Source organism: Lycium barbarum, chromosome 1, assembly GCF_019175385.1.
Source record: "Lycium barbarum isolate Lr01 chromosome 1, ASM1917538v2, whole genome shotgun sequence".
NCBI lineage: Eukaryota > Viridiplantae > Streptophyta > Magnoliopsida > Solanales > Solanaceae > Lycium > Lycium barbarum.
Genome location: NC_083337.1, coordinates 140,363,577 through 140,386,283, shown reverse-complemented (window position 1 = coordinate 140,386,283; position 22,707 = coordinate 140,363,577). Strand labels below are relative to the sequence as shown.

At 34.7% G+C, this 22,707-nt stretch overlaps 1 protein-coding gene across 4 annotated transcripts; it reads right to left on the bottom strand.

Moving 5' to 3' along the window:
- Positions 1–9,248: 9,248 nt before the first annotated feature.
- Positions 9,249–17,945, bottom strand: LOC132640153 (inactive poly [ADP-ribose] polymerase RCD1-like). Of its 4 annotated transcripts, XM_060356647.1 has the most exons (9): positions 17,700–17,944; positions 15,824–15,947; positions 14,931–15,408; positions 14,182–14,855; positions 13,535–13,776; positions 12,561–12,655; positions 10,472–10,636; positions 10,271–10,366; positions 9,249–9,595 (listed from the first exon to the last, which is right to left on the bottom strand). In XM_060356647.1, exons 3-9 carry the CDS (start codon positions 15,279–15,281, stop codon positions 9,530–9,532), a joined length of 1,689 nt encoding a protein of 562 aa, XP_060212630.1. In that variant the 5' UTR covers positions 15,282–15,408; positions 15,824–15,947; positions 17,700–17,944; the 3' UTR covers positions 9,249–9,529. The 4 variants fall into 4 exon arrangements, with proteins under 4 accessions (XP_060212630.1, XP_060212621.1, XP_060212606.1 ...); XM_060356638.1 differs by having other exon boundaries at positions 12,591–12,655; positions 14,182–15,408; positions 17,700–17,945; XM_060356623.1 differs by having other exon boundaries at positions 14,182–15,408.
- Positions 17,946–22,707: the final 4,762 nt, after the last annotated feature.

The window sequence follows — 22,707 nt, the reverse complement described above, 5'->3', positions numbered from 1 at the left end:
CATACCAATACGTATACCTCGAAATTAAGGTAATGATGAAATCTTTGATATAAAAATGGATTTTTGATCAACAATTTTTGGCCCATGTTGACTTTTAAGGGGCGGGGGGGGGGGGGGGGGGCACGTTGGTTAACAAGTGAGACCGACTGTGATAATGAAATAAAGAAGGTGACTGCACTAGAGATAGAAGTATTTTGCAAAACTAGAGCCATTAGCCTTATGCGCTGCGCTAGCATGTTAAAAGCCCTTGCAACTAAAGGTTTATTGATAAAATTCACAAATATCTACTTTTGAACCTATGTAATTAAGAATTAGCCATTGCTATAGAGTTTTTTATTTCACTTGTGAAATCTGAAACTATTACCATCCGAAAAGTGGCTAGCCGTGTTGTTACTACATAAAGATTTGAGTTGACTTGGCTCACTAAAATTTAAAATATATTCAGTTTGTAAAAGTTATTTTTAAGTATAGTCAGTTTTAGCAAACTTCATATTGAACCTGTTGGTGTTGCTGCTGCTGCTTTTTCTTCTTTTTCAAAGGTTTGGGTTTGAAGTTGGGTGGTATCAAAGTCTAACTTCATACTCGAAATTTTGAAGTTTGAAACGCCAAAGTTTAAATTTAAGCTTACGGATCTGAAGTTGATCGCTGCCAAAACCTGACTTTAGACCTTGAATTTGAACTTGAATTGAGGTCTGAAGTTAAGCTTTGACAGAGCACAACTTCAAACCCGAAGTTTTGAACTTGAAAACTTGACTCACTATTTTAATTCCAGACGTGTATGTATGAATTTAATTTTAAGGTGACTCAACTTTAAGTACTTTGTAAATTATGCCTGTTTTTTAAATATAAATTTTAAAAACTCATATTGTAAAAATGGCCGTTTTTAAAAATTATATTTTGCATTAAATATAAGTTTTAAAAAGAGTCATTTGTGCACTTTTCTCGCAAAAGGGCGGGGATAACTGCAATAAGTGAGGCCACAAAAATTGTAAACAAAATATTCCGAGGAAAAATGAAAAAGGAAAAGATAATTATACCGACACCTAAATACATCGCTATTTTTGCATGACATGATTTGGCATTGATAAATAAACAAATGGGTCAACATGTTTATTCAGTAGCCTAACTTTGAGCCACAAAATGCCGCTGAAGTAAAACATAAACCTAATTCCAAGAAATCACATTTGACTTCAGTAAGTACTCATTCATGAAAAAGTGATGGGTTGTCAAAGAATACATATTGTAACAGATGGCATGTGTGTACTGTGTTCAAGTAGTCTTAAATGCTCTAGTGATGAATAATTACAAATGTTCCAATAATTTGACATGGAATGTTCATGACCTTGTACAAAATACAATCATTACGACAAAAGGTCCTATAGTTTGATGAACTTTCTTTTAATTTCTTTGGCGTTGCCCAGATTTGAATAACGTGATAAGTTCAACTTTTTTTGGTAAAAAGTTGCTTCCCATAGATATACAAGAAGGTAGACGAGGCAGCATCACAACGCCATTGAAAAATTGAAAGAGAAGGTCACTTTAGGATGTATTTTTATGACATTATACATCAAACTCAAGCCCAATTATTAAGATATTGATCGTTTTAACGACCGGTCTTTCAAGACATCTCAATTTTTTTGGGCCCCACGATTGTCCCTTGTGTGTTAATTAATTGAATGGCACATCAGCAGTTAAATTGAATTTGTCCTTATATTTTCCTCCATCTGATGTGTGGAAAGGCGATAAGTTTCACAGAAAACTTCCTTTTGTGTTTAACAGCCAAAGATTCACGGATTGTTCCATAATATCCCTTAAAGCACACGAATGATATGCTTATCTTTTTCTTTCTGTTTTATCATTTAATTCTCGAGTTTTCCATCAGTATAATTACTTGTTGATTAATTAGGACATGGGGAATATAGTTTCCTAATTAGAGATTGACAACTACAACCAAAACAAAACAAAAAAGGTGTGGAATTTAATCTTTTTAATAGCAGCATTATCATTTCATAAAAAAATGCATTAAATTCTTCAAATACGCAGTAGTCAAGCACTTATAGATTCCACAAGCTGTGGATTGGAAAAATGATCGATGTTACGAATTGACACCTGAATTAAACAGGATGCTATATGATAATATTTATTTTACAAAAGTAAATTATCGCATCATAATCACAGCTTCGAAAGGCATCTTCAGAGCGACATATTTTCTTCTGGTGCATATTTCACTAAATATTGAATTATTAATGTATAATTTTCTTTATAATCTTCTGAATATAATCAGATCTCTCTATAACAGTTATCATCTATATTCACCATAGCAGTCAAGTTTTCTTTGAAACTAATTTTCATGTTATGTTATTAGATGTTAGCACCGAAAAAATATCGAGACGATATCGCGATAAAAGGTTTGACTATTATATATATCATATTGGATAGGGCAAAGGTGCAAATATACCCCTCAACTTTGCGATTTAGAGCAGATATATCCCTCACTACAAAAATGGTGTATATATACCCTTGTCGTTACAAAGTGGTGCAAATACACCCTTTTCGGCTGACGAAATTTTTCTAAAAATCATTTAGGCTATTTTTTAATTAAAGAAAATGCCACGTGACTTTAAAAAAAAAAAAAGTCGACCCATTTTTTTTAGTAGACATACTTTTCTAAAGCCACATTTTTTTTTCTGGTGGTTCGGGTCTGGTTCTGTTACACCTCGGGAATTTTCCGTTGGTACGCAAGTGAACGAATATCGGAAAGGGATTACGAGCAACGAATTATCCAGGACTTAGTGATGTCTTCGAGAAGAGTTATAACGTCCTTTAGATTGGTATTGAAGTGTTGAACAAGTGTTAAGAAGGTTCCGCAAGGATCGGAGATCAAACGAAGTGATGAGAATAAGTTCAGTGAACTGGTGAGTTTTACGGCTCATTATACGGACCGTATAATGTTTTACGGACCGTATAATGGACCGTAAAACCATCACAGTGGAGGATGGTTGCTGGTGGAATTTTACGGTCAGTTATACGGACCGTATAAATTTATACGGACCGTATAACGAACCGTCAAATGGTCACAGTAAAGGGGTGCAGGCAGACCCATTTCACGGTCTATTATACGGACCGTATAACCATTATACGGACCGTATAATGGACCGTATAGTGGAACCCGACAGATCAGTGGAATGTTATTAAATAAAGGACCAAGTTCATGAAATCATTTCAACATTTCCTCCCTCTCTCTAAAACATCTCTCTACATTTATTATACAAGTTTTCAAGGATTATAAGTCATCAACAACATTAAATAAGTGAATCAAGAGTAAGAACCCATCAAGAATCATCTAAAGTCAAGAAATCCAAATGGAGAAAAACTAGGGTTTTGCTCAAAGTGGAATATTATCAACTAAGGCTTGTTCCTACAACATCTAAGGTAAGATTCATGATATTTATATGTTGTTTAAAGTATTTGAGAGTTAAAATGCTTGGTCATTAGGAGAGAATAGCAAAATGGGTTATGAATGATGAATAGTGACGTTTTTGAGACATAGTTTGAATTGAATCATGACTGTTGTTGTGTTGTGATATGAATGTGTTATAGATGACGTTAAGATCATGAAATAGACATTGTATATAAATGGACGAAATTGGGTGTTGTGACCATGAACATGGACAAATGAAAGTAAATTGAGAAACCTTGATAATGTGGATGATTAATGGCCATTGATATGATATTATGAATGTATTGTTGACGTTTGGGAGTTGAATTACGATATGGACAAATGTTGTATAAATAAAGGAGACGCTGTCCGATTTTCTCTAGCTTTGGCCATGTGTGTTAGTTATCGATCCTAACGATAGTATGACTTTAATAAAGGTAGAAACGTGAGCATCGGAGGAGTACGCGCAAGTGTAGAATAGTGCGACGGAAAGGTATGTAAGGCTAACCCTTCTTTCATAAGGCATGGTTCTTGGCCAAATTTCTAATTCCTCTATATGAGTATGTTGTATGCAAATGATTGACACTCCGAGCTCATAAGCTCACGATCCTTAACACGTACTACGATTGTACTACGCCCCTCATATGACGAGTAAGTCTATGATATAGAAGTAACGATAATGATGATGATAGTAATGATAATGATATCAATAATGATGCTAAAGGTGCCTACGGGCTATTATACCTATATGTGCCTATGAAGGGCTATAATGAACCCCGAGCTTATAACGCCGGGTAGAATATATGTATATGAATATGGATGAAGTATGTATACGATTACGAAACGCGCACGCACATCTGCAGATGGTACGGATAACCCTGAAGCCTTGGTAGGGCCAGGTAGAAATAACATTGAGCCTTGGTTGGCCAAGTACGTATGAAACACCGAACCTTATGGTTGGGTACGCTATGTATGTATATAAGTGTATGGCTATGTATATAATATGAGTATGAATGTGAAAAGACTATGTATACGAATGCGAGCCCTATTATGAAATACGCATGAGAAATGGAAAGTTCCTATGAAAGGCAGGTAAGTGTCATGATGATGATATTATTGTCTTCCCTCCTATGCCATTTCATATATTGTCTATGATGCTTCTACATTGATGTTGATCATGCTTTACATACTTAGTACATTCTTCGTACTGACGTCCTTTTGTTTGTGGACGCTGCGTCATGCCCGCAGGTGCACAGGGAGACAGACTTGATCCATAGCTGCTTATTCAGAGATTACAAAGCGGAGCTCCATTTCCTTCGGAGCCATAGCTTTTGGGTACCTATTCTTTTGTGTATATAATTATGGGCATAGCGGGGTCCTGTCCCGCTCATGTGATGTGTTATACTCTTCCTAGAGGCTCGTAGTCATGTGTATATGGTTAGACATGTCCGGCCTCGTCGGCCTATGTTTTGTATATCATTTTGTCGGCCACGTTGGCCACGTACATTGATGTGGCATAGATGCCTATGGTGATATAAATGTACCGTTGTCCAATTGGGACTAGTTGACGAATGAATGGAAATGCATGTATAATTATGTGGCTCACCTAGATGTAAGCATAAGAGTAAGCTAAGAGGGTGCCCGGGTGAGCTAGCACCGGGTGCTCGTCGCGGCCCCGAGTCGGGTCGTGACAGGTTCATTTAAAAAAAAAATATCTCCGAGACTTTAAAAAAATAAGTCTATCCATTTTTTTAAACGAACCAGATCCGACCAACCAGAAGAAAAAAAATTAATATGTGGCTTTAGAAAAGTATGTCTACTAAAAAAAATGAGTAGATTTTTTAAAAAAAAAAAAAAGTCACGTGGCATTTTCTTAATTAAAAATAATCTAAATGATTTTTTTTTTAAATCTCGTCAGCGAAAAGGGTAAATTTGCACCATTTTGTAACGGCAAGGATATGTATACACACCGTTTTTATAACGAAGGATATATCTGCTCTAAATCGCAAAGTTGAGGGGTATATTTGCACCTTTGCCCTATTGAATATCTAGGGAGACTGTTTCATATTGACTGTTTCATATATACTTCAAATCTGAATCAGATTGTCAACTTCTTTTAATGCCTTGCTTCATTTAGAAAAGAAATATGCTATTCAGCATAATTGCGTCTGTGATAATCATTAAACTAAGTTGCAATAATTAAGAGTCACACATCATATACTCTCTATAATGGTGTCTTTCGTACGAATATTTTTTTTTTGTATTATAGCAAAATACTATTATAGAAAACATATACATATAACGTAAAGAAGACATTATAGAGAAATTTAATTGTATCTGTATTTTGGTTTAATGAATTAACACATTTCCTTTAGTTTTTTATTCTCAGTGCACGTCACTGCGTGTTATTTCCACAAATCTTGCTTCAAATCAAATCAAAGAAAGAATGTTTATTCTCTCCCGTAGTTCGTCGGTCAAATCAATATTGGTTCTCTTTTTAAACTAAACAAATATGCTTGAGTAAAAAATAAAGATGGGATAAGATGCATTTTACTTCTAAAGTAGAATACATTTAATTTAAGAAAAGAAAAAATAAAACCTAAAGGGTAAATGAGAGAAAAAAAAATACTTTTTATAGTGCACGAATAAGAACGCTAACTCAATTGAACGTACGAGATATGGTCCATTCGTTAGAATTTTATTCTTTCAATGACTTTGCCAACTGGGAAAATTCTCAAACCTGATAATTATAAAAATAGACCCTACAATTGGTACAAGTATAAGAAAGAAAAATCATTTTCAAGATATTCCCAAATCTATAAGACATTTCCCAGGAGAGAATGATGCAACCGACTCCTTCCTTTACAAGCAAAAAGGAAAAAAAAAATGCTCAAAGTAGACTTGACCATTAACCATACTAGAATAAATAAATAAAAAGAGAATTAATTAAAGATATGATTTGCTTTCAAATCATACACAAGAAAGAATGAATTAAAGTAATACTTGACGCATTTTTTTCCCATCTAGGTCCTTTAGCAGATATAGGGTCCTCTTATTATAAGACTAACAGAAAGTACCAAAAAGTTGGAAACATATTGAATCTTTTGTAAAGATTTTAAGCAAGTGAACCTCTTCGAAATGCCCTACATTTTTAATGACAATGACTCACAGAAAATCAGGTTCAGATCTTTCGACAAGAACCCATTAACACTTTGCTTTTAATTATTCTTTATTCTTTTTACTACCCAAATAGTTTAATTCCTCTTTTTAAAAGAATGTGAAAGTACAGACTTATATTAACTGATAAATTCACTAATGTACATAATCAGAATAGTAATGTACTACTAGGCACGACTGGTGGGACTCATGCGTAACCAATATGATAAAATCTTCAACAGAAATTACAGAATGAAAAAAAAAATTAAAAAAAATCATCATAGTTGTAAAAGCTGAAATTCGAAACCCCATACTTCTACAAAATTAACCGAGAATTATTGAACGATTGAGATGTGGCCTATTAGTTATTGATAGTTGCCTGGATTAGGATTCTAATGGGAAACTTACCTAAATGGACACTTTGGCCATCTAGTTTATCAAATATGGCCGAAGTATCATTGCTTATACACTTCGCCTTATGCGTAGATATGTATCTTATATAATCCGGCTGGTATAAGTAATGCATAGATATGCGTAGGTATGTATCTTATATAATCCGACTGTATAAGTAATGCATAGATATGCGTAGGTATGTATCTTATATACTCCGTACATAGCTAATTTGCATTATACACTATCTATACATTATGTACATATTTTGTAAACTAGATGGTCGAATGGTATTTGACCGAAATTTTTCTGATTCTAGTCCCGGTATGAGTGCATTGACAATATATGACTCATTGCTTATAAAATGTCTTCATAATATGCTCCAGTCTTCACAGTTCACACCCATAATTTTCTCATTTTTCCCTTTTTCTCAAATTCCATTCTCTTATATAGAAAAAACAAGAAATGACATTACTTATTGAGGGGGGTCCAAAAAGGTATATTTTTATACATACAGTCCAATCAAATAGGACCATGGAAACTCCTGGACACATCTTCTATTCGTTTAAGTTGAAGCATTTTCAGCAACATATAATCGGATAAGTTCCATTCTGCTACAAGGCTTTAAGTCTGGTCTGTAGAATAAATCTTCTGAAGAAATTGGAAAACAATTAGCTATCGACTTGCTTATTCATCGTTTGATCTATTAGAGAAAATAATGTACGTATTAGCTTTGCTATTATTAATCCCTTGTTTGGTACACTTTTTCAACCCATGTATAACTAATATTAGATATACATGCCATTTGGTATTTATCCTTATACACAGTAAACCGTGATATTAGCAATACCAAGATTATTAATGCATGTATAAGCATGGTTAAAGAAAAAATTGCACTAAGTCCCTCAAAACCTTTTACAAAGCTAAAGAATGGTGGAGGATATTTTTGTAAACAAATACTCACTAATTTTCAGAAATTATACAATGCATGTTATACCTAATACACCACACCAAACAATCAATAAGAAATAATCCTTGCATTACTAATACACCCTATTTAGTATCTTATTCTTATACACCCTACCAAACGGCTTATATATATGCGTGCGTTTATCTTCAATTGTATACTAGCTATTTTATGGTGCCTTGCATACATACTCTTAATTGCAAAAGGAATGACGATATTCATAGCAGATCTTTTTCTTCTTTTTTAAGAGAAGTTGCAAGTTTGATAATGCTTTCCAAATTGATCACTGAATGAACTCCTATATTGGGAAAAGAAGAAAGTTAATTTACATAATACAAGGAATGGTAGAAACTACCAACTCTTAACTCACTCACCATCACGCAGGAACTATGCCAAACAACCTCAGATCGATGTCATTCCAATTCAAGTGCCATGGACCTCACCTGGGAGCACAACAATAATTTTACAAGATCGAGCTATAAATCGAGCTTTTGCTGAATTTTTCTTCGTCACTGTCAATGTGAGATGGCCCTTTCACACGATGGACGATATTTCACTTTTAGGACAATAGTCTTGCACAGAGGCGTAGTAGTTGTTGATTGTCTAGTACAGAAACTGATCTAGGTCAGATGTTAAATTCAGCTCATGCTTTGGACTAATAAGATCACACTTACTCTAAACACACATGCTCTCGCAGCGTGGTTCACGTCGGGTAGTGCTGTTTCTATCAGGAACCTCTATTAATGAAATAATGTAGCAGCTCAATCGCTCGGCCATGCCCTTGATGAGAGCAGCAATATCTAAATTCTTATAACTCCATGAGAAAGGAAAAATTCAAGTGCGAATAAAGTGTCATAGATAAGGAAAAATTCAAGGTGCGAATAAAGTATCATAGATAATTGTTCCAATTGTAATGACATGCTTCCATGCCGCCATCTAACTACCTAGTGTAATAGTATGTGAACCTACACATAGCTTGGACATATTCTAGTCACATCGTTCTTAACAGATCCAGCTCATGCAAACCCACAAATATCGAAGATATGGTCACCAAACAGTATAAGAGAAAAACCGAGAAACAAGAATGTTACACAAGGTGAGGTACAGCAATAGGAGATCTTGATACATAACATTCATACCAGCAGTATAGACCAGAAGGTGAAGTTAGGCAATTCACAGTATCCCAGTTTTGATGCATGGTCATACGATCTATGCATGCAGTAAGAAAGATCTCTCACAACACACATACATATAAACCACTTGCAGAATACATATAAACCACTTGCAGAGCGAGAATGAAATATAAACCTCAAAGGTAAACTTTATAAGCATTCACTTCAAAGAGTAAGCCAGTTCGAAAAAGAACTTAAACTACTTTTTTTAAGTTCTTCGAAAAAGAACTTAACTACTTTGCAATTGCATCCGCATATTCTAGGACAAAAGATGAGATGCTTTTACTATCACATTACTGTAGGAAAGGGAATCCAACCTCCTAAACGACGTCACTACAACAGGGAGAAGGCGTTTCACGTAAAGACGGTTACTCTGTCCCTCTAGCCAATGGAATTGGCAGTATTTCATTCAAAGGCAGCACTTTCTGGCTCTTGCTTTTGCGGGACCAATTCAGTGGATTTAGACGGTACCTGCCAAAGAGAAACAAATAAGTAAACAAACAAACAAATGATGAAATAAAAAGTAAAAGAAGGAACACTAGGGCTCGTTTGACTTCGCAAAGAAGAAAAGATAATCCCGGTCCGACATAAAACAATGTAACCGGATACCAATTTCAAATCCCTCGTAAGTAACTTATGCAAGAATCTATGTAATTAATTTATGTGGGATAGAATATAGAATGAGAAAATGCATCCATTTACAGTAATGGATAAGAATACCTACAATAGCACAAACACCCTTATTTTATTTTATTTTTTGTAAACTAAGGAACTCCCAGTCGCTAGCCTTCGGGTGTGCTCTGGGTAAACCCCGCTCCGGTGCAATAGCTAGCAAATCACACTGGAGAGGTAAAGCACACTACGCAAGACCCGTGCGACGAGCTCAACCGAGAAAGCATGCAGGGGTTTCTCACCTGCGACCTCCCATTTGGGGTATCTCCTGCTCAACTAACTCGGCCACCCTTATGGGTACGCAAATACCCTTACTTATATCCATTTCTACTTTAATAAGTAAATATAAGCCAGCTTACTTTAAAGTAAAGCATATGTAATAAATATAAAGCAGCTGTCAGTTTTAGAAAAAAAAAGCCACTAGACATGCAGAGCAACGACACAAACTCTCAAGATAGATGGCATAGAACATACCTGGCACTTAAGGCTTGTAATTGTGGACTTCAACAGATTATCGCCTACAATTAACCTCAAATGTCTGACAAATTCATCCCTACATATCTTCTTGCTCTATCAATGTCGGAGAAGGAACCATAAGAGAAGATCTTTAGAACAAAATGAAGTACAAAAATGCAGGTGTAAAATGAGAGAAAAAAATTCTGCAAATATACAAACCTTAAACAACTCATAATTGCTAGTAACAAGGTTCATATTCTCTGCAGTAACTTTGTTGGAGATTGCATCAAACAACAAGGGGAATGGCATCCAAGGGGACTTTGGAGTCCTTGCAGCCTTTTCTAGGGCCAACTTACCCATTGATATTTGATGACAATGACTTCCCTAAAGATAAACATACAATAACTGTTATCTAAAAAGATCTCCAGATAATTGATGAACAGATAACATTTAAAGGGCACTACTGACAAAGAAGCAGAAAGGTCATACAATCAAGTCATTTTGCTCTCTCTCTCTCTCTCTCTCTCTCTCTCTCTCTCTCTCTCTCTCTCTTTCTCTCTCTCTCTCCCCCCTCAATAAAATTCCAGCAAGGCTACAAAACAGATGTTTCTTGTAGGACAAGGTTCAGTAAAGTTCCAAATCTTCACAATACTAGTACCTATTGCCAGCTAAGCAAGTGTCAAGAGCAGAGAATCAGGAAGCTAAATCTAGAAGCCAACAATAAAGTTGGCAAACATCCATGGCAAGCTAAGCAGTGTAAGCAGATGAAGAAACAGCTGGACTTTATAACTGATCTCAAGATGTAGACAAATGTACAAAACTCTGCAGCAGAGTCAGAATTTACTGTTAACATAAATAATACCCTTGTTTAAGCACTTGCAGTTACAATGCCTTTGCAATGGTGGATGCAGATTATTTGTTGCATCACGACCGTTATAGTACTTTACAATTGCGAACCCATCAAGTAATATCAAACAGTTATGTAGATAGTACTTAAACAAGTGCCTGTGTCATCAATGATGTCCTAGAAAACTAGCATGCATCTGAATTAGTAACTCAGTCATTGATCAAGAAGATAAATCGAAGCAATAAATATAAGCAACAAACATGTCAAAGCATATAAAGTAACTTTCTGCTTTTTGATGTTCACTCATTTTGCCAAAGAAATTCAAGACATGGTCTTTCGAATTAGTGAACTTCATGTTCCTCTTCTTCGCCTATTGTGCTTGATTTCTTTAGAAGTTTATCAAAATCCCATATTTATTTCAAAGGTCATATTATCAGGCAGTTCATTTCGCTTTTGTGGCATGTCCAACAAAGTCTCTCCACAACTTCCCCATCTTTCAGTTCAATGAACACGGGAGGAGAGTTAACTTTTTGGGGTCATAGTTGGTGTGGAGGCAGCTTATTGAAAGGTGTGTTCCAGAGTCTTTTCAATGTCATGCCAAAGAGACTCGATTATACAGCAGATTAGGGGGACTCAAGGTGGTGAGCTTTTTTGGGATTTGAGATTTAGAAGGGACTTCCACGATTGGGAGGTGACAGAGTTTCAAGCATTGTTGACTACTCTCCACAGGCAAGTCACTCAGTCAGATAACCCTGATGTGTTGTGGTGGGGTTTGGGGAATAATGGAAGTTTCTAGGTTAAGTCTTTTATGAGAAACTTTTGGCTAGGGAGATGGAAGCTTTTCCCTTTAGTGCAATTTGGATACCTAAAGTGCTGAGAAAGGTATGCATTTCACTTGCCTAGCTACTAGGGGGGGACATCTTGACAGTGGAAAATCTTAGAAAGCTTAAGGTTGTTTGTGTCAGCTGGTGTTACACGTGTAAGGAGACAGGTGAGCACGTGGATCATCTTCTTCTAGACTGTAGTCTAACCATGACGTTATGGTGGGATATGCTTAGGTGGTTTGGTACTTCATGGGCAATGTGAAAGAGTTGATGCACTGTTGGAAAAGCGGGAGAAGAAGAAGAAGATGTAGGGCATGGAATGTAGTCCCTCTCGCGTTAATGTGGGTTGTCTGGAGAGAGAAACAGGAGAGCTTTTGAGGGGGTAGAGACGAGTTTCTGTCAGTTGAGGAGTACTCTCCGGTCACTTATTTTCTTTTGGTGCACCCATAAAGTCCCTGTTTGTATAGTAGATTGGTTGGAGTTTGTAGAGAATCATTCTTTTGGTAGATTCTTTACCTTTTGGTATACCCCTTGTATACGGCCAGCTCTTCCGCCATGTTTATGAATGAAAATATATTTATTTGATCACAAAAAAAAAAAAAAAAAACAAGTGCACAATATTTGTAGCTAAACTTACCGAGTCCTTTGGGAATGTATTTATCAGTACCTGATCCACAGGGCCCTGATAACAAGTACTGACACAAATCCGGCTATTGTTTCCAAATCGGGGTCCTGTAAAAAGTGTGGTAGCAATAATTCAAGTGCTGCATGGTTCTTCAAACAGAAAATATTTAAAAGTTTTCCACAATTGTTATAATGCTAAAAATGATAATAAACGAGAAAATGCACAAAACGAATCCCTCACGTATCTAAAGAATCTGAAATCAGCAACAAACTTGTCACTTTCATTTATTTCACATATCTAGAGAACATTGACAATTTCACCACATAACTATCACATTGTGGTTTAAATTCAAAGTTTTTCCGGAAAGCAAATGTCTCAAAGGAAATATACTCTCTTCATCCCATTATTATGATCATAGTTTGGAATAATAAGATTATTGATACTATACTGTGTCTCAACCAAAAATTGGTTTTCCTATTTCACTTCCCAGTTAAATGAAATAATTCTTAGCATAAATACTTTTTGTTACTTTGAAATGAAACAAAAGTAGCTTGCTATACCTTTTTTTTTTTTTTGAACCGGTAAAGTTTGAAGCTTGCTATATATTCGACACTCTTACTAAGTAACTAAATTTTATTGCCAAAAGACTAACATTGCGAGTTCAATTTTAACTCCAAAAATTAATTGAGAGTAGTTATAAGGAAAACTAGGCCCCAAAGTAGAGTTAAGGTACTATACTTTTTTCTGACATTTGACTTTAACAAAGATAAAAGTGACTATGATACTTCTTAAAAGTTTAACAAATAAGGATGAAGTTTCCATGTCAAGGAAAGCGACAACGTGAATGGCCCAATATGAAAAAGGGAGTAATATGAAGCAGGCTCCATGGTAGTACGAACAACAGTGTCAACAAAATGTAAGAATTATAAGGCCTATACAGATTGTGTCATCGTGATGCTTCAATATAGGAACAAAGTGGAGATCACCTTCAGCTCCTGGAGGAATTCTGAAGCTCACAACATACTCTGGGTATATATGCGTATTCATATTCATATTCCAAACAACATAAAAAGTAGGATTCTCAAGATCATCAACTCCACTATCGTATTTTTCATCACTGGGATGACATTGTTCAGATCCCCAGTGCAAAGGTTCCACATTACCCAAAATCACACGAGTAAAAACCATGTAATGAACGCCATTTTCGTCAACATCGCAATTAATAGCACTGGAAGAGAGAAAAGGAAAGACAGAAAAGAAAAAATAAAGGTTAATGTTAGATCCTCAAAGAAAACAATAACAGACATAAACAAGACGGAAAAGACCAGTAAAGCGAATGCTAGAACTTTCTTTGTTAGTCATGTGGAGATTCATATTACGAATCATACCAGAAGATAAGTTTCTACTGCACAGTAATATTTCCTTTTCACTGAAAAGAAAAGAAAATCCTATTCTTGTCTTTAGGGCTTAGCTTTTGTTTCCTCTTTTTCATTTTTCTTCTTTTATTTTTCGGCCGGGGGGGGGGGGGGGGGCGGTGGTGTTGGGGTTTCAAATGATCTGGATGTACCAAAACAGAAAAAGCTTTAATATAGTCAGTTATGAATGACGTTCCATCAAGAGAATGTATTCAAACCTTTTGGATGCACAATCCCGAGCACTGAGGTGAACTCCAACTCCAAATTTATTCTTATCTTTAGGTCCGCCATGTGCAAGGCCATAGTTCATAAATGTAGATATTAAATCTTTGGAAGCGGCAAGCCAAGCATGTCGAACATTTGCATTCCCACGATATTTTTTCGTTATTTCAACCTGCTTCTCAAAGAGTTCCATGCGAGTTCTCAAATAATTACTAGAGCATTTGGTAATTTTGATTTCATCCACTTTAGGGAAGCTATTCATTCCCATGCTAAACATATTTTTGACAGATTCTGCATCCACCAATTTCAGGCTAGCTACTAAGTCAGGAGACATAGTTTCCTGGTTCTGTTTATTTTCTGCAACTTGTTCCATTTTTGCATCTGATTTTTTATCATCAGCAAATTCTTGATTGTCTTTAAAAGGATTTACTTTAATCCTCTTATAACCGATATTCGACTCTTGCACACATTCTTCCAAATTACAATTGTTCAATCCATTTAAGTCAATTTCGAGTTGCAACTTGATATCAGTTACCCTATCAGGCTCAGTTGTCATGAACTCTTCAGTTCTCTTTGACTGGGTTTCAAAGTTCCCATGAATTTCACAACTGATAAGATACGACTCAGGGAAGAAACAGCTACCTGCTTCATCTATCCAGGCAATAGGTTTCTGTAAACCATTTATCAGATCTACTTGAACCATATATAGAATATCAAGCATTATATGAAGGTCACAAACTTTCACCTCAATAACAGTCTTTTTTGCCCGAAAATCTTCTTTAACTATAAGAACAATATCTTGAGGGAAGTCAGTCCATTCACCGTTCTGATAAAACAGTACACGTTGCGGCAGTCTGCTTCTCATAAAGTTTAGGTAGTTCTTGAGTACAGATTTCCTGAGATGTGACTGACAATTAGACTCGCAGTCAACAGTCCTTTTCCTCTTCCCAAGCTTGCTATCACAGTTGGATTGAACAGACAGTTTCTCACTGCTGGCTCTAAATAAATGTGCCAAATTCTGAGAAGCCACCTTTCTCTTTGATCCAATCACAGTCGTACAGCCATTATCTAACACTCCAACCCACTTTTGTTCCATTTTATCTACAGACAAAACTATCTATTTACAAGTACCAAACAAAAAGGCTAAATACTGAAGTAGTATAGTATAAATCTTCTGTGATAAATTTCCGAGAAGCCACATCATGGAGAAGAAAATGTGAAACCTAGCAAAGAACAAATAGGAAGTCAATCAGTCAAAAAAGGAATTCATAACAGCATCTTCATGTATATATCAGTTGAATGCAACTTAAAGGGCTTTGTCCAGCTTCAAAAATTTTAGAAAGCAGGTACTCAACCGACTGAACAAAGGCATTCCACAGAGATATAGAGGTCAATACCTATGTTAGTAAAGTAATTAATGCCAAGTGAACACTTGAATAGCCAATTGACCTAAGTTTCTAGCAACAAAAGTATACTTCATAGTTCATCATGGGCAAAGTAAGAAGATAAAACATTGAAATACATCCAACAAAAGTCACAGACTATTTACCAAAATCATTTTTAAAAACAAACATAAATTAAATTCTAAGGAGGAACAAGAAAGTGTGTGCAGAACATAGCATAGTTTGAGATACTAACCAACTTCTGTACTGCACGGTGATCTCTGTACAAGCCACTTTTCTCCATAACGTCGGTATAAAGTCAACAAATTCTTACCTTTTGCACAACGCTAAACTAACAGAGATAATCTAAATCACCTCCTCTGAAAATGTAAATTTTCTCAGTTTCCAAATCAAAAGCAAATGTACAATGAATGAATATAATTGATAAGTAAACGTTGGAATTCAAACTTCTGCACTACAAAGCAATAAATAATTGAAAAAGATTAATAGTTAAAAAATAAAAAATAAAAAGGGTAACTGTTCTCCATCAGCATTTCTCCTATATATATTGATCCCACATCATAGTCCACTATGAAAATTAATTGAGGCAACTATAATTTCTCTCCTCCAAGAGGGAAGATTTTTCTCTATCCCAATCCGTCCATCCCTTCGCCCTATCATATTACTGTATGTGAAAGACATCCTTGCTTAGAACTCCCCCTACTCTCTAAAATATATATACTAGAAAAAAGATTGACAAATTGACTGTTAGTATGTAGGCGCAGAAGATGAACATTGATGCCTAATAAATTTCCCTAGCGTTGTTACCAATCATTTCATAATGTATCCTACTATATTGTATCATAATGTATTGTTTTGATGAATAAAATGTTTGGATAGATTGTATCGTTTCCCGTTGTTACATAATGCTATATATCAGCAATATGAAGGATAAACCTAAAAGGAAAGTAGGGTACGGGGTAGAGTTATTATAGAAAGGTAGGGTAAAGGATAAACTAGGATTATTAAATTATAAGACAAAATGAGAAAAATAATAAAGTAACAACGCAATCACACCAAATCGGTAGTTACATAAAATGGGACTTTTCGTCGTTACACAGCGATGTATTTAACGATACGATACAATAAAATTTAAGTAATAATCAAAACAAAAATTGTATTTAAATTAACAATACAACACAATACAATAGGCAACAACCATCCAAACAAGCTGTTACGGCTTGCCAGAATTCAACTAAAAAAATATTACACGTTTTGAAAAGATCTTTCACGGATAAAAATGCCACCTACTATTCAATCTTTTTTAACTTTGTTTTAATGTTAATCTCCACCAAGCTAACTTATTAAATCACTAATATAATACATAAATCAAACTTAACATCTTAAACTCAATCCAATCTAAACCCATCATATAGAAACACCATCCGACGGAGAGGAAATAAAAAGTACAACCCAAATAAGAAATCAGTCATATATACTGAGACGAAAATCTAGCAAACTATCAAAACAACTTCACATAAACAAGCAACTACATCAGGATAAACTTTTACTCCCTTTGCATAAAATTTTTAGAATGCCACAACTTATACTACTCCTCCGTTTCAATTTGTTTCTCTTACTTTCCTTTTTAGACCGTTTCAAAAAGAATGCCTCTTTCCTTTTTTGGCAACTTTTTAATTCTAACTTCCCACCTGACACGTCTAACACCACAAGATTAAAGGGCATTTTAGTACATTCGACATATGTTTAATTAAAGACCACAAGATTTAAAAGTCTGTCTTTACTTTTTTAAACTTCGTGTCAAGTCAAAACCAGACAAATAAATTGAAACGGAGGGAGTATGATTTTTCATAACATCTTCACACTTATAAGTATTGGTAGAGTTGTCTAACTTGTAATACCTTCTATGAAGTTTTTAAACATGTAATTTTTCTTACTTCAAAATAATTAAGAATTTGCGTTATGTGTTACCAAAAATTAGATGTTTTAACCCTCACAAACTCTATTAATCAAACATAAATCAGGTCAAATTAATTCCAGAATAAAGCAAATCAAAACATATTAAGTCAGATCTATAAACTATTAAAATTATTAAAAAAAAAAATCCTTACCACGATAACAGATGCCCTTCATTGATTAAAAAAAATTATGGAAGCACAGAGAGAAGAACAAAGCAAAGCGGATTTTACAAGATGGCGATATTAGTGAAAGAATTATTTTTTTTTTATTCAATTGCTTTGTGAAATTGAATTACTAATAAAAAAAATTAATTAGTACTGGATTTCTAGAATCTGATTTTCTTAAAGGGGGACTTTGAATATTTGGGGTTTTGGTTTGCTTGACCGAAAAGAAAGGGCGGAAAAAGACGCACGGGCACATAGGAAAAATTAACCAACTCATCTTTTTCTTTTTTTTTTTTTTTTTTGGTAAAAAAAACAATTGAGAATATTACTCTATCCTCCCAAAATAAGTGTCACGTTAGCAAAAATAATTTATCCCCTAATGAGTGTCGCTTTAGCAAAAATAACTTATACCCTAATGATTGTCGCTTTAGGAGTTCAAGACAAAAATAGTACTCCCTTCATTCCAATTTATGTGATATAATTTGATTAGGCATGGAATTTAAGAAAAACATAAAGACTTTTCCAACTTGTGGTGTAAAAGAAGTCACAGACATTTGTGTGTAAATCATTTTATTAAGGGTAAAGGAAGAAGTTTTAAGTTAACTTATTTCTAAATATATAAATGTATCATTCTTTTTTGGCAGACTAAAAAGGAAAGTGTATTACATAAATTGGGACAGAGGAAGTAATTATTTTCAATTATACCTTTATTATAAAAAAAAACTACTTCATCCGGTTCATAATGGGTATTCACTTAGTCGGCGTTTGGCCATGAAAATCAAATATTTTTCACTTTATTTGGAATTTTGAAGTTAGAGTTTAAGATGGAGTTGTGTTTGGCCATAGTTTTTGAAAAGAATATCTGGTTATTTGAATGCACTAAATGTGAAAATAGAGTTTTAGGTGTTTTTCAATTTCCAAATACAACTTCAAGTTGTATTTGAAATTTTCGTGGTCAAACACTGATTTTCATATAAAGTGAAAAAAAATCCGGAAAAGATGAAAAATTCTCATGGCCAAACATGTCCGTAATCTTTTTATCTTGGTTCAAAATAAGTGTCCACCTATGTAATCAAGAAATAATTAATAATTTTCTTCTAGATTTACCCTATTTAGCGTTTATTCGGTTTGAAGGAAATATTTTTCATGGAAAATGTGTTTTTTTTAAAATAAGTGAATTTCTTACTTATTTTCTCATGCTCGGTTGGTTAAAGGAAAATAAGTGAGTTTCTTACTTATTATCTCATATTCGATTGGTTAGTAGAAAATATTTTTCGAAAAATAATCACTCAATCCCCACCACCCCAAAGCACACTCACCCCAGCCCCCAACCACTACCTTCAAACGTACTTCATCTTCACCCATCCCTACCCCCGCATACCACCCCAACCTCACCCCACACCATCGCTCCACCCAGCCCCTTCCCAAATTTTCTATTAATTTATTTTACTTTTATAAAAAATGGGAAATTCACTTGGCCCCGCCCCCAAACTACAACTCACCCCCACCACCCACACCAAATTTAACCACGCAAGTCCCATTTTTTAATTTTTTATAAAAATAAAATAAAATATATTAAATAGAAAATTCGGGAGGGGTCGGATGGTTGTGTAGAAAACAAAAAAAAAAATTTAGAGGGGTGGGTCGGGAGGGTGGATCACAAAGGGTGGGTGGTGTAAATAACCAAAAAAAAATTAATAACTTTTTTAAAAAAATAGTTTCTTTGGAGGGTGGTAAGTCGGGAAGGGAGGTGTAGAAATTCAAAAAAAAATGGAGGGGGCTTTGTTGGGGGGGGGGGGGGGGGTTGGGTAGTAGAGGAGTAGTGTGGTGGGCTGGGAGTGTTGGGGTTTGGTGGGGTGGGTGGTGGAATATAATGCCACTTGTGGGACTTGTTTTTCATACATTCATTAAGGAAGTCATTTTCCTCATTTTTAAGGAACTTGTTTCCCGTAAGAAAATATTTTTACAATTTTTTACCAAACGGACATGAGTGACTCTTACTCAAGCAAGTTATATTGAGAAAGTTCTGAAGAGGTTTGGTCATTTTGATGACAAGCCTGCTCCTACACCATTTGATCCTAGCATCAAACTAGTGCGAAACTCTAGTGACATTCTTGATCAATTGACGTATTCTCAGATTGTTGGGAGTCTTATGTATGCCATGCATTGTACCAGGCCAGATATTGGTTATGCAGTAGGAACTTTGAGCAAGTTTACCAGTAACCCCGGAGTTAAACATTGGAATGCATTAATTCGTGTTTTAAGGTATCTAAAGGGCACGATTAATAATGGCCTACATTATTCTACCTTTCCAGCAGTTATTGAAGGCTATAGTGATGCTACTTGGAATTCTGATCCAAATGACTCTAAATCTATTACTGCTTGGATTTTCACTTTGGCCGGAGCAGCAATCTCTTGGAAATCAATGAAGCAGACATGTATTACTCACTCAACCATGGAGTCAGAATTTATAGCTATGTCTTCCGCTGGAGAAGAAGCTGACTGGCTTCGAAGTATGTTGATAGATATTCCTATGTGGAGTAAGCCAATGCCACCTTTGACTATCTATTGTGATAATAAAGCTGCTATTTTTCGGGCTTCAAGTGATTGTTACAATGGCAAATCAAGGCAAGTTCGTCTCAAACACAATCATGTGAGAAGACTATTGGAGGATGGCATAATATCGCTTCAATATGTGAAGTTCAGATTTAATCTAGCAGATCCTTTGTCTAAAGGGTTAGGCAAAGAGTTAGTAATGGAAACTTGTAAAGGGATGGGAATAAAGCCTGTTGTAAATTAATTATATTTTATGATAACCCTACCTAATGATGTAATCTTAGGTTCAAAGGGAAAAACAAGTAAAGTTACAATTGTGGAGCACATCAATAAAACTTCCATTTCTTCAAAGAGTGAGTAAATGTGCATAGGTTGAGATTCTATTCTCTTAATAAATCTATAAGACCGATCTCGGTTGGAGTTAGTATGACGACTCTTGATAGATTTACCAATATTCCTACTGTAGAGGAGGATGAGATTATATTCTCTTAATAAGTCTATAAACCGGTATCGGTTGGAGTGTGTAGGAACCCTCTTGATAGATTTATCGACACTTTGCTTTAAAGGAGGATGAGATTAAATTCTCTTAATGAATTCATAGACTGTTTGGTCGGAGTATGCAAAGTTACTCTTGATGAATTCACCGCGCTAAATGCGAAGTGGAGGCCGCTTCAATAAGATTTTTAACAGGGAAATCTTAAAGCACTTAGTTTAAAGGATTCATGACACATGGCCGTAAGGTGTCAAAGGATTACGATTTTCACCGGAACATAGTAATGTGCGTGGAAATTTTTCTACTTCATTTAATGATCTACTCAGTTCAAGATTCGTTCACTAAGTAGTCAATGATTTAGAATGTATTCACTAGCTAATGGTTCAAGTCCAAAAGACACCATTATTGATGCATATTACTAGATTAATGTCTCAAAAATATTTTCAAAATTTCTTGAAATAAGTGGGGGATTGTTAAGTTAATGTTTTAATTAATTTTGAAACATTTCATCTGATAAAAGTTTTCAAACTAAATGAATGTGAATTTGAAGATACATTCTTCATTTAGTATTTTACGTTTTAGGTTCTTGAAAGTTACATGAAAGTTGCATGTATTTTAAGAAAAATTCATGAACCTATTTTAAATCCTATTTAATGAAAATTTTTATGTTATGTAATTTTTATCCTATAAATAGTGTTTCATTCTTTTGGAAAAGGCAAGCACTTCAAGAAAACAATTTCCCCTAAAAACTTTAGTGTCATTGATCAAAAGGTGAAATCACCAATTCAAGAATAGAAGAGCAACTTTCTTGAATAATACTTGTTGTGGCTTAGTTGAATCCCGAAGATAGAGTTGTTATTTATTCTTCCGTTTGCTCGTGGGAGAAACTCCAACTATCTTCAAGAAACGTCTTAACGTGCCTCTAAGCCAAACAAGTTTATTTTGGATTTCTTTTATTATTATCATCCTTGTTCTAACAATAACGACTATAATAACATAAAATACAACGAGGCCTACAAAGATTTTACTTGAAGTAATAAAGAAGAATACATCAAAATGCAAGCGTCGCATGACAAACCGGTGGTTATTTCTTATTGTAAATGAAATGAATATGTAAAGTGAACAATTATAAAATTGTCACCTTTCAAAGGTTCCAACCACTCTTTTTTTTTTTAAAGTGGTGCGGGTATTTAAAGTAAGAAATGGAATAAGTGGGCTAATATACCAGAAGTCAATTAAATAAAAGAGTGACGACGAATTTTAGCAAAGTAATGATTAGCTCGCCTGAAAATTGTTATTGAAAATCATAGCCTCTTTGGCCAAGCTTTTAAAAACAGCTTATTTTCAAAAGTACTTTTGGCAAAAAACAGTTTGTTTGGCCAATTAATTTAAAAAGTACTTTTGCGCAACAATTAGTGTTTGACCAAACTTTTAAAAAGTGCTTCTATGTGTATTTTTCTCAAAAGTACTTTTCAAAAAAGTGCTTTTGGGCAAAAACTATTTTTTTTAGCTTCTGAAAAACTGCTTCTGCTACTCCTCAAAAGCACTTATTTTCTCCCAAAAGCTTGGCCAAACACCTCACTTTTTTTAAAATAAGCACTTATTGAAAAAATAAGTACTTTTAAGGGAAAAATAAGCTTGATCAAACAGGCTATCAATCTTTAAAAAAATGAAAGGTTTTACTTTCGTTACCTAACAACTTTTTAATTTACGGTCTTTAAATAAGAAATAAGAGCATCTAGCCTAGAAGATAATTTTCAAGGCTGTATTTTTTAAGACCCAAAAGTCAAGGGGGTTAAATAAATGAAAAAATTGTGTCTCTTTTTTTTCTTTGCTGACATATCTTTGTTTTATTTATTTACTATCATTAAAGCGGAACTAGGGTCGGAAGGAGGTTCATCCTAACCTCTTTGCGAACAATTACATTGTATCAAGATAAAAATTATT

Bases quoted from the DNA above. Each gene is read 5' to 3' on its own strand.
- LOC132640153 (XM_060356623.1), bottom strand. From the start codon at position 15,281: ATGGAACAAAAGTGGGTTGGAGTGTTAGATAATGGCTGTACGACTGTG. The intron at 10,637-12,560 runs GTAAGTTTAGCT...GTTTATCTTTAG, and splicing joins ATACATTCCCAAAGGACTCG to GGAAGTCATTGTCATCAAAT. The intron at 9,596-10,270 runs GTATGTTCTATG...TCTCTTTGGCAG, and splicing joins TTACAAGCCTTAAGTGCCAG to GTACCGTCTAAATCCACTGA.